The 12,824-nt window shown below is 41.7% G+C and overlaps 1 protein-coding gene across 1 annotated transcript; it reads right to left on the bottom strand.

Moving 5' to 3' along the window:
* Nucleotides 1-2,002: 2,002 nt before the first annotated feature.
* Nucleotides 2,003-10,395, bottom strand: EDEM1 (ER degradation enhancer, mannosidase alpha-like 1). Its single transcript, XM_010158083.1, has 10 exons — nucleotides 10,295-10,395; nucleotides 9,312-9,483; nucleotides 7,947-8,130; nucleotides 7,232-7,406; nucleotides 6,643-6,763; nucleotides 6,010-6,180; nucleotides 5,305-5,378; nucleotides 4,216-4,312; nucleotides 3,258-3,443; nucleotides 2,003-2,374 (listed from the first exon to the last, which is right to left on the bottom strand). The coding sequence occupies exons 1-10, from the start codon at nucleotides 10,393-10,395 to the stop codon at nucleotides 2,285-2,287; spliced, it is 1,371 nt and encodes a 456-aa protein (XP_010156385.1). The 3' UTR covers nucleotides 2,003-2,284.
* Nucleotides 10,396-12,824: the final 2,429 nt, after the last annotated feature.

The following is a 12,824-nucleotide window of genomic DNA, read 5'->3' as shown; positions in this document are numbered from 1 at the left end:
GCCCAGGCACCTTGGCTTTCTGCCTCCCCCAGTCTGCAGAAAGCACTCCCCTCATGCACCCTCCTGCACTTCTTTACGTGGGAAGCCCCCTGCACACCCAGGCAATCTTCACTGGTGAAGAAATTATACCTTGAACCTCTCCCAGTAACTCTTTGGATAATAACACCACGAATTTATGTTTTCCTTTGAAACAGACAACTAAGACATTCCAGTAATTTGCAAAGCCAGTTCTAAGGGGGTTGGAACTGCCAGCTGCCTCAAATATCAAGGCAACCAATTCTATTGCAATGTTTTGGGAAATCTTAACGTATTTCCCACTCCCCCTCAGACACAATAAGACTAAGAAGATAGGATTATTATTTTTTTGCCTGAATACAAGACCTAACTATCATGGAACAGAAAATTCTACGAGGTCCCTGAGATGCACCTGTATACTAAAAGATTCAAGCAATAACCTCTTCAGCGCTAACTTAATATTGATTAGAAATGTTTTGAGTTGCAACATATGGCTTATGAAAACAGATGTTGCTATAAGAAGGTGAAAATACAGCAGATCAAGTTTGCCCTTATATTTAAGCCTTAATTTAAAAATAATTAATTCAACAGTAACATTTAACTACTTCAACCATAGTCAAAAGTAAAAAGCATGTAAGCAATGGGGAGTCGCTGCAAAAAAACCCCAGTGTTATATTCAGAACATGTTGGTTTGGCCTCATTTTGTTTTCATCCCTTAACAGCCCTGCCTGAATTTCACTGCTTTCTTCCTGGAAGTTCAGAGACAGTTATTCCTCAAACATACCCGGGATGTATGTCAAGATGGTGGATGAAGTTAGAGCGTTTCTTCACCACTCCTCACGGGAAGCAGAAGGCACAGTTTACAGGCACAGTACGGCACTACCGTCAGCATCGATACCTGCGGCAGCCATGACCCTGTTACCATGGCATATACCAAACTGTCTTGTGGCAGAGGGCTGCAGGCTCACACCTCGTATCAACTCCATCCCCCGGGAGACACAGAGGCAGCCCCAGTACTGATCAGCATCGATACCTGCGGCAGCCACGACCCTGTTACCATGGCATGTACCAAACTGTCTTGTGGCAGAGGGCTGCAGGCTCACACCTCGTATCAACTCCATCCCCCGGGAGACACAGAGGCAGCCCCAGTACTGACACTGAGAACAAATCCAGCCCACAAGTATTCTTTGGGATGGGCACAGCAGCTGACATTCTTCCAGTATCTTTTTTTAAAAAAAGTCATCTCATATGTAGGTTATTTTTTGGGACACACTGTATTTTGTAACTAGCTGATGAGAAATACTTTTTCCACCTTCCCAAGCAAGCTCAGTTTTTCATGCTAGTGAAGAAAACTTAAGGCACTAACATATTAATGCTGTCAGGAATGCGAAACAGTTTGTTCTTGATGTACTGTTATACCAGTTCTTAGCAGCATCTCTTCTGAAAGGCACTAAATACATGGCAAACAACGAAACTTTTGGAACTTCTGCTCAGCTAAGCTATATAAAGTTCGCTGCTTGCACAGCTGAGTGGCTTTGCAATTTCCCCTTCCCTCCCCCCCATTCCCTTACAAAAAAAGGCACCTGATTTGTCTTTTCACTGGTTTCTGTAGCCATAGGCTCTTGCAACTGTGCAGTTCTAGACAAGTGTTTATATGAGGGACATCACCACCATACTGATAGCTTCTCATATGACCAGGAGTTATCTTTTCAAGATACTATTCTAGAGACAGCATTTTTGTTTCAACAAAACCCACTGCCAGTGGGTTCCTACCTGAGTAGTACTTAAGGTTGTGTATTGCTAGTCAGAATAATTCAATGATTATACTTGGTGTAAGAAATTGCACTTTCCCATTCCTTCCCCAATCCCAAAATCATTTCAAATTAAATACTAGACCCTTTTCTAAAGGGATATTTGTAAAACAGCTACAAAGAGGTAGCTAAGTGGCACGTGCCAATTTTCTTTTTTTGCTGTTTTTGTTTTTCTTTTTAAGAGTGTATTGAGCCTTCATTTGCAACACCATTTTTCATAGGAAGTCTTAAAGCAAGAAATCTCTGTTCAGGTGGCACATGGAGTTACCACAGTTCAGAAGATGGAGCTCGTAAGAGAACTTGATCTCCCTTCATGTCCATAATTGAAAACAAACACACACGGGGGACACCCAAGTGACTCAGCATATGCAGGTGTAGCTGAAGAGGAGAGGAACGTCTACACCCAAGTTTCATGCTCCTCCTGACATACGACAAAAGTTACTCCGAAGAACAACCATTCAGATCAAGCCCACCATTTGATCAATCTGTCTCATGTAGTTACTCTTCAAGGGCAGCAAGTATCTCCTCTCCTCGGGAACTCTGTTACACTGTTAACAAAACCAGAATACTTTTAAGAACCCAAACACGGAAACAGGCAAACCCACACCCTCCCTAATCGTTTCAGCATCAGTAACCACAGGTCTCCTCCCCGTACAGAGGACTGTACCCAATAGCACTTTTAGTCCCATCTCTCCCTCACCCTATTCAAACTTACAGCACAAGCCACAAAAATGAACAGCAACCGTTTCCCTAGCGCAGGCTGCAAGCTTCCACACACGCGCCAAACTACTGCGGCTTGTTGTTCAACTGAGACTTCCTTCACTATGACAACTGCGAATGTTTAAAATAATGCTCTTTTCCTGGAGGAATGGGGGGAGGAGGAAAGGAACCACGCTAGAACCTATTAGCAGAGACTTTAAAAAATTCTTCTGTATTAAAAATACACCTATTTTGGTTGGTAATAGGCACTGGGTCCATAGCTCTGTACTCAGTTCATGCCTAGCTAAGAAAGGTCACCTTTACATGCCCCAAAACCACTCTGAGGAAAAACAAAAAGGGTTTGTTTAAATGACCCTCTGCTTTTCTCTTGCCCTACCACAGCAACACTGGAAAATTTTAAGGGCAAAAAAAGGGGAAGGGTAAAATACTTGGAAATAAATTAAAAAGAACAAACTAATTGCTTCAAAATACTTTAGAAAGGACACATTCCACCTTCAACATAATCACTTTCACATTATCCTAATCCATTCATTCCACTACTGGAAGTTTTTCACAAGGCAGGGAGCTTCCAGCTATCTGACATATATAAAGGGAACACTGCAGAGCTCTGAAGTAATTACTTCCAAATGGCTTTTTTTCTAACATCCAACCCAGTTTAACAAACATCCCTAACCCAGCAACAAAAGCAGGAACAGTCTACGGATTCCTTACATTAGAGCTGAAGTTGACTGCCTTTAACTCATGAGGTTTAATTTTTTCTGCGCTGTCCTCTTCTCCAGGGAGGATGTCTTGCCAGAGTGAATTACGAAAACGTTCATCCACGGACACAATATGCCCCTCAGTAGTAAACATATATTTATTTCCAGATTTATGCAGTGGATTCTCTTCATCAAACAACTAAACAAGAGATGGGAGAGACAGATACAGTATGTGTGCAACATTCTTCATGTCCCATCAACAATACGTTACACAAAGCACGCACTCATGCATTGCAATTATCACACAAAAAGCATACCTTTTAGTGCTAAATGGGCAACTACTGTTAGAGCAAATGGAAATAAATATTTTTAATGCAAGGGATTTATTTTAGCAGTTTAAAGAGGAGAGAAAAGAAAAACGCCTCACAGAACTTAAACTGCCCTTATTTTTCTAAGCTGCACTTAGAAATGCAGGCATTTCTAGGCTGGCATCCACTGTTTCCTTTCAGTCACAGATTTATTTGTTTTTCTGCACTGAAGGAGATTGAGAACAGTAGCTTAAGCAGTGTTGGCTCAAACGCTTTCTCCTGTGACTGCCAAAGTCTGATGGGGAGAAACCAGAGGCTGCTGCTAGGAAGGCAAAATGGCTGCAAGCAGCAATATAGCTCAGAGCTGAGCAGTAGCTTCCTTCAGCATTGCTCCCTCTCCCTTCTAGCTTCCCCCCAGAAGAGTTGCCAGCTCCTGAGCACCAGTTCAGGACAACACATCTGGGCAGCTGCCCAAGCCTCCCAGACTGGGGTGGGGTCAGAGAAAGAAGAGCACGCAGTCCGATACACTCTGATACCTAAATCTTTCTCTTCCCCAGGGCCCAGCACAGTTTCTACCTAACAATGTTCCGTCTCACTGTCTCCTCACAGTGTCTGTGCACAGCACATGCAAGAGTATCTTTGAAATGAAGAACATATACATACCAGGTACAAATATTTACATGTTTCACTGAGAAAAAAGCTCTCCATGCGATCTTCTTTTGTCTTCTCTACAACGTGGTGTAGAGTAGCATAGCCACACCTGCAAGATTCAAGATCAGCTTGCGTTTAGTTCCCACGCATCCTCATCTCGAAGCAATCCCTACGTATTCCTTAACTTCAGACCATTACAATTGTCACTAGGGGTAAAGTTAAAATGAAACAAGCCTTTTTTACAAGTAAACACTGATTACTGGTTTCTGGTATTCTGATGAGACTGTAATCACTGACAACATGGTTCATCAATTCCATCACACAGATTTACTAAAAGCCTCTGAAAGAAGCAAGATTCTCTCGAGGCACCCGACACAAAGCAGGTAATTTCCCCATACTAAGCCACATAAGAAACCCAGGTTTGGAAGCCTAGTCTCATGCAAAGGTTTCTTCCCAAGCTACCTACTCTTCCCTCCCACCAACGCTTACAAATGATGAAGCTGCAAGCTGTCACACAGTGCACTTGTCATTTTTTCAGTCAACCCCCTACACAGCATCCAAATCCCACTTAATTGCAGAATGGCATTGGTTTATACCGTACTATGATTAGTACAGACTTGTCTACAACAGTTGGATAAAAATTTGTTATCTTCCCTGACAGTCTTGCAAGAAGTTCAGCTACTCAGTACGCCTGTGCTGAGAGAAAAGCTGATATACAACAGCATCTAGCCTAGAGGCTATACCTCCAGTTTAGCTGTTAAACACTACGTGTCCATGAGGTCACAATTGTTCTTGCAGGAGCAACAGGGGAAGGGGAAAAAAAAAAAGTAGTTTTACACGTTTTTAGCAACTGATCATCAACAATGCATTTTAAAAGGTAGTTAGAAAATTCTGAAGGCATAAAGTTGTCACTGGACTGTAATTTCATTTTCAGATGAGAAAAAAATAATTGTTCTACACATAAATCATCACTTGTGGCTTTCATGCAGGGTTGGGTTTTCTGGTTTACCTACACTTGGCAGATTTGATTCTGTACAATATTTATATAATAAAATATACGTATACAGCAGTGAGAGAAGACAAATAACATTGAAATCTGACTTTGCTTTAGTGTATTTTTCCAAACTCTGCAGAATATCCATTCCCACATGAAGGTAAAATGGGTTCTTTGTGGCCTGAATAAGGAAACCAGACAAGAGTTAGAGTCAGCAATTTCAAAATCATATAAAAATAACACTTACAACAAAGACATAGTAATATCAGATTCTTGTGTGTTACAGTAAACTTATCTTTATAGAAACATGACTTAGATTACTCTGCAAGCTTCTCACATTTGTCTTAGTGAAAATCCTAATAAAACTTGTAGTAAATTCAAACTCTTTGATAGCTTTCTTGCAGCCAGGAAGTTATTTTAGGTTACTGTATCTTCTGCCAGTTGGAGACTGTGCCTGGACAATATAGCAAGGAAAACTATTACATTTACCTCAACATTTCCTATTAAGAAGTCACAAGGCTCTGCCTCGTAAAAATCCGCCAGCTATTTTTTTCAAAAGGTTGTTTAGTTTCAATTTTGCCTGTCTTATAAAAAAAGGCTATTTTCAAAGCAAACAACATAGCAACTAAACTGCATAACCTACTGCCTCGACGAAGACCTCTGTAGAGGAGCAGGCACCAGGCAGAAGCACCAGGTTTTAGCAGCCTTCTAGTGATCAAGTATGTGCCAGGGGCTAAGAGTGGAAAAAGTGACTTTCTGAACAGAACCATTTTTGCCAAAACATGAGATGTAAGCTCAGAGAAGTCAAGTACCTGATAAAGAAGATATGTGGATTCCACTAACTCTGGCCTCAGTGGGTAAAAGGAAACATCCGGTGCTTGCAATTGCCAGTTGTATCTTTCTGGCAGAGCTCCGTATCGCTTCCATATGGCGTAATAAAAAGCATGGAGACAAATAGCATCTTCCACATCTCCAATCAACACCTAGGCAAAACAGCAGCCACAAACATGTACGTTTAATACTGCAAGACAGCAAATTGTTTTCCACTTGGTATAAGAACATGATGTGTAATAAAACACTCCCCTCACAAGGGCAGACAGAAAAAAAAACCACCCACAGAATAAGCCAATACGTTAATTCCTTCACACTAAAAGCTTTAGCAGAGCTCAGCATCACAGCACGGTCTACAAACAATGTGGTTAAATGAGAAAAATTAAAAGTATCTCAAATCTAGCAAACAGCAGGCCAGGCCTTCCAGCATTTTTATGCTGATGCAGAAGCTAAACCGCCTTCAGGCTCTCTTATCAGAGCAGCCAGATGTAAACCCACAGGTTGAAGCTCATCTCAGAAGAGATGCTTAGACACAATCACAGCCTAGGATTAGAACGTTCCTTTCTGACGCCCTTCTGCTGTGTCGTTTGGTCTTTAACAGAATGGAAGTTTACCTGTAGTCCAGGAAAAAAGGCTTGCAAAGAGTCGATCCACGTGTTCATCAGCTGTCCCGTGAACATGTTTACATTAACGTACAAAGGAGGGTCACCTTCACCTTCGTTGCAAGCTTCTCGACTGCCAAGTAACAATAAGCATGTATAAATACTATTTTAGAAGAGCACAATGCACGTTCATTTTACAGCACTGTCACCAGCAAAGAGAATGAGCCACGGATTTGTCATGCTAGGCTCCAAGCCATTTTGAGAAGGACTCAAATGACAGTCATGCTCTCAGAAGAATTAATTCATAAAGGTACGTACATCATATCCTTAAGTTAGGGCAGCAGAATCTCTACCAAGTAGTCATGCTAGGTAATATCAGGCTTTAAGAAGTACTAAACCAGCCCATTTAATACATTTCCTTTGCAGTTCTACAGCAATTTATTTCCACAGTGACTATCACAGAAACAAGATTTTGTTTCATAAAAAAAAAAAAAGACCACACAGATTTTTCTAAAGCATGACACCAAACACCACACCATCTGTCATATCTTGCTGGAGTACTCATTGCTTAAGGAATTGATACTTGTATGAAATAACATACCCTCTTCTTAAGTGGTTCTGAATGTTCCGATAAGCATCACTGAACATCTCCAAGTCTTCCCTTTCTCCAAAGAGGATGTAAGACTTCAGGAGGTATTCATAGAATGAATCCGACCCTGCTCCCAAGCCACTCTGCTTTCCAACCCAATGGCCAGTTTGAATATTCACAACATTTCCTTTCAGAACAGACAAAAAGTTTAGACTGAATTTGCCAAGTATATCAGAGAAAAATAATCAAGAAACAGGACTTAGAAATATTACATCTTCAAAAAGTCTTAAGGTAGAATGATCAAAGATTACTACAAAAATGAAGTGCTACAGTGCATTCATCCAAGGAACTAGCACACACATGCAGCTGTTTTAAGTAATTCTAGCCATCTGCCAATCTACGTTAGATTAATGGGGATACAAATGCAAGAGCTTCAGTTTCATTTCCCAGTTTCATGGAAAACCTGTGCCCTCAGATGTCATTCACATACTCCATTTTTTCTTATGAAATTACAAAGTGCCGTTTGGTCAACAGAAACCACGACTACACAAGCAGAGTATGACTTAACAGCCACAGAGGGAGCAGACTGATGAAATTTATAATACACGAAAGAAACCTGCAGCACGATGGCATTCTGCTACAGCAGACTGAGGTTAAAACATGGAGCCAGTTACAGCATCAGCAGCAGACCACGCCAACAATACAGCATCGCCTCAGAGGAGTTTACCTAGCAGTCCAGTGTTATTGCTCCTGAGATTCCAGAGTGCTTTGACAGCTCGCCTGGCCACCCATTCAAATGTGGAATCACCGAGCAGTCTGCTAAGAATACCAAACTCCACCAGCAAGGAACCGGCTCCTGCAGTACAAGTTTCATTATTGCTGTCTGGAGGAACCCCCTTCTTCAGATTGACCTGCGGAGTAAGCACAGAGAGTGATAGCAGCAAGAAGGCAGGCTGCACCTCATACAGCTGGCCTCTCATCTGTGATCTCTGATTTACTATAAAGCCTTTTTATTAGTTTTTGCAATATGTAGCGTGCAACATGTACACAGTTAAAAAGCCAGCATATCACTGCTTGGTCAAAAAGCTTTCCTGAGTAATTCCTGAAATTCTTCTTCCAATTTTAAAACATCATGCTCAAGGTGGGCAATCCTAATTTTGCTACTCCTACACTTAAAAACCCTTCAAATTTCAGTCCACTTTTTCATCATTTCTACTAAACATTCAGTTTTTTCCAAGGGTGATGCAAGTACTGCTTCCTCTCACGTAGTGCTTTTGAACCAAGAGTCTCCTCAGTGAGTGCTCCTCAACTTCCCCACAGAACAAAATGACAGGAAGTTTAACCACCCACAACTGCTTTACCAGACTCTGGACAGAAGTGAAAGTTTGTGTTTCTGCAGCCTGACAGGGCTGGAGGACAAGCAGTGCTGCTGTCCCCAGAAATTAAACGGAGTCAGACAAGTGCTAGTTAGTTTTACAGTTGAGAGTTCTTCCAGGAGAACTGAAATCTCTCTCCTTGTGAACTGCACCTGCTTAAAACGAGAGGATGCAGCATTCAGAATACGGCAGTATTCTTGGGCACTCACCGAGCACCATTCAGGAAAATGACAAATCCCAAGCCCAGTATGACAAACACTTTAGACAAGTTCTAATTTCTCATCACAGTTTTAGTACCAAGTCACCGATAAAGTCACTTTCTGAGGCTGTTTGCCTTTACAGTATTCCTTGTAAACCTTCTTAACGACAGCATTGTTGTTGCTGCAGTGATATGTAGGAAGAAAGCGCAGGGCAAGGCACGTTCCAGTCAAACAGCACAGAAAAGAATGACTGCTGACCCATAAGGAACAATATATACAGTGAAAAAACACCCTAAAGAAAACATTTACTAGGCATAAGGAGCAACTTATACATCATCCGTGTCACCATAACTTAGCACAGTGTGTGTGTCCCCGCCATTCTAATGTAACTTAGAGCAGGTTCACTGCACCAAGTGCACATATAAAGGCACACACAGGGCACAGAATCCAAGTTGTAAAACAGGTGAATTACCACTTTTAGATTATTTCCCCGCTGTGCCGATGGTGCTCACTTACCCGAGGATACGGAATTCCAGTTTTGGTGTTCTCAAAGGCTGGAAGTAGTCTCACTGCTAAGTCATGAGCCATATGCAACAGTTCATTGTCGTAATCCTTAATGGTCATATCACCGAAAGGCTGTTTGGTGTCTGTAATTATGATGTGGGCAGAAAGCAGGCTTCCCAAAACCCTATGGGAAAAGGAAAAGATCTTCAGGTTTTAAATCTGACCTGAGCACAGTTCTTCAGCTAAATCCTTACCAGTATCACACTTCACACAAGTATTACTTTGTGCACCTCACGCACTACAGAAAGAGATCTGGCTTTTTTCCCCACCAGTAGTGCAAACATCTAGAGTTCATGTTGCTTGCCACCCACAATAATCCCCAAATCTGGTACTGTAAAATTTACCTTACCCAGAAGCTCCTTACAACATACCAAGCCTATTTATGAGTGAAAACTTCCCTGCCCTGTCTTTTTTGATGCTGCAAATGGCAGTAAGGTTGTTCTATAAACTTAATATTCAGAAAAACAGAAAGCCTAGACAAGTAGGGCAGCAGTTCCATAAACATTGTTTAAAGACATTCAGAAAATTAAGCCATTTAATATCAGACAGTATCTTAAACTCATCTCCAAGACAGACAGGCCTGCTTTTCACCTAAAACGAAAGTGAAAGCAAGCACACGGGTCTGTGGAAGAAAACCAAAACAAAGGAAACCTGTCAGCAAGGTTGCTTGCTGTGCACAGATCCGAGCCTGCGCTGCAAGGACAACAAAAAAGTAGCAAAAGACAGCTGAGGACCACTGCATCACTGCTTCAAGCTAATGCGACTCATTAAAACAGTTTTAATTATGAAAGGATGGAATATTTTCATAAAAGGTTAACAAGTAACTTGATCAAGGAACACCTGTGGAATAAAGCCTACCAAACATCCTTACCAATGATTTTACTTTGGTTCTCCCATATATGCACTGTTTTAAAGAGAGAAACTGAGCAACATACCTGATTGTTGCCTCAAAAACTTGGACTGTTGAGTCTTTATCAAATGAAACCGTGTCAATCACCAACTTCACCGCTTTCTGGAATTCTGAGGAGTTTCCCATTACCTTTTACATAAAAAAAAGCTATTTTGTCTAATTGTTGTTTCAGAAGAGGGTTGAGGAAGAGAATGGCAAGTTTACATTATAGACTGAGTCATATTAACTAGATACAGAACAGAGTACTTCAAGCTCCTGCTAAAAAAGACTTTCTGGAAAGTTACCTTTTTAAAATGTACTTTTACATGTATGTTACAACAAGGAAATCCAGAAAGATATCTTTTTGACCATTTCACTAATCTGTACACTCATGTATTCTTCCGCCCTCAACATCAGCATTGTGGGTGATCTCAGAGCAGGAGTCTAAAATGATTTAGCACACTGTTTTAACTGCTTAAACTACCAGTTTACAAGTTTAGGTTAAAAGACAACACACCTTACAGAACAATGAAGTCTGACTGGACATTTATCTGACCAGGGGATTCCAACCTTTTGGGCTTTTGACTCAACACTGCATGCCATGCCCAGGAGTTGCCTCACACCAGTTTTCTATAGGTATACCTTAGCAATTGATTTCCACTATATCCAGAGACAGACGTAAATTCAGCCTCTGCTTCAAGAAAGCAGGAACGTGGAAGTAAAACACAGGTTCCCGCTTGTGTGAGTTCATGGTAAGGCTGGGATCCTACCTAGCTCTTTAAGCATCAAAATACCACCATCAAAAGACCAGCCAGTCTGCTCTTTCCAATATCCAGACCTAGTGGGAAAGCACTCACATAGGTCTGAGTGGATGAAAGAGCAGAACAGGCTTTCATCACACAGAAGCTTTCAAAAGCTTCTGAAACAAGAGACTCTAAGAACCAGAAGTTTTATCTTTGCAAAAAAACGTTAGGTACTGCTCCAAAAGGTATGGACAAGATGACTAAGGAGGACAAGAAGGCGACTGTTTAGCCTATACATCATCAGCCACGTAGCACAAATCCTTAACTGCTGTTTCAGTTAAAACCAACGTTTTCCTCACTTCTGCTTTCAGTTCTGTTCATTACAGCCATGCTCAGATAAACGGCTGACACCTTCTCCCCACAGAACTGCAATCCCACTGTAGCAACGGGAAGTGTTTTATAACCTGAAGCACACGTTTAGTCCTTGCACGCACTACCTTCTCCTCAAGAAGAGAGAAACACACTATGGCTCCTGTGCATCAGTGGGCCCTGACCCCATGCCAGAAGGCCAAGAATCAGCTCTGGCTGCAAAAATGAGATGATGAAACATAAAGGGGATTCTAAATATGCATGAGGAGTTCAAGGAAGGGGCTTGCCTCCATGATACCATGCTACTTGTACTACCAACATAAAACTGAGTTGCTTCTCATATTATCTTCACACTATCAGAAATGCATATGATGATCTATTTCAGACTGACAGCTTTTCCCCTCCTTCCTTTCACCACTCTTCATACAGACTGACACGTCCATCAGGCCCTCTCTGCCAAGCAAAACAATCAGAGCTCTTTCAGTCTTCTTGAATAAGATGAACTCTACTCCTGACCTATCCCTCAGCAACCCATGAAGATTCCAGCTCAAATCCACCCTTTCTGAACATCAGAGTACGGTAGTATTCCAAGCAAGATCTCATCTAAGCCATGGGAAAGACCTCCAAAATTTCCTCTATCGCTTCTGGAAACCTCTCCTGACACATCCCCACATACTTACCCTTCCCTGTAGGTGTAAGACACCACTAGTTTGCGATCCAGCTGTTAGCTAGTGTACAACCAGCACCACCTTCTCCTCCAAAGTGAAGGATTTAATAGCCTCCCACTTACAAACTATTAAACCTTTTACTTCGTATTGCTGAAGTTCATTACAACTTTAATTGCTTCCTCACAATGTCATCTCACCTCCTCTTCATGTTAAGAACTGATCTCTATTTCTACCAGCAGCTCTGCATTAAACATCAGCATTTTTTGCATTAATATGCAAGGAATAAACAGGTCCTTGGGAAACACTGTGTAACTCCCTCCAGTCTGAAACTTTTGTTTCTATCTTTCTTCAACTTCTCACCAAATTCCTCTATCAAGCACGCCTCTTCTTCAACTCCACTAGCCTTTTTAAAAAAAAAATATGGAGGTGATTCAAGACATCAGATCTACTCTTACTCTAAGTTCAAGTTCAGAGCACGGGATAATATCAGTATTGTTCAGTACCTGGACAGATGAACCCAGTAAGATCCATCTTTGAGAGAAGACTGAATAAATTAACACTCTACAACATCCTCATTTTCCCCTTTAACTCTTTCCTTCAAAGCCCATTCCGGCATGCTGCCTGCTGTCGAGGCGATAGCTCATGATCAGACTCCCATCTCGCTCGATCCAACCATCCCACAACCGAGACCCACATTTTGCAGCCCTTCAACACAAAGCTCTGTGCCCAGGAGTGAGCTTTGACTCCCGGTTTCCCACACCAGGGCTGGAAATAAACCTCTTGGTGAACACGACAG

The sequence above is a fragment of the Eurypyga helias genome, unplaced genomic scaffold (assembly GCF_000690775.1).
Source record: "Eurypyga helias isolate BGI_N326 unplaced genomic scaffold, ASM69077v1 scaffold30948, whole genome shotgun sequence".
In the NCBI taxonomy this organism is placed as follows: Eukaryota; Metazoa; Chordata; class Aves; order Eurypygiformes; family Eurypygidae; genus Eurypyga; species Eurypyga helias.
Note: the sequence above shows the minus strand (reverse complement) of the source record. Positions and strands in the feature narration are given on the sequence as shown.

What these genes read in the sequence shown, in the direction of transcription:
- EDEM1 (XM_010158083.1), bottom strand. Translation starts at nt 10,395, where the DNA reads ATGGGAAACTCCTCAGAATTCCAGAAAGCGGTGAAGTTGGTGATTGAC. An exon ending in CAGAACCACTTAAGAAGAGG is followed by an intron (nt 6,764 to 7,231) that starts GTATGTTATTTC and finishes GTTACTTGGCAG; the next exon opens with TCGAGAAGCTTGCAACGAAG. An exon ending in GAAAAATACACTAAAGCAAA is followed by an intron (nt 4,313 to 5,304) that starts GTCAGATTTCAA and finishes TGAATCTTGCAG; the next exon opens with GTGTGGCTATGCTACTCTAC.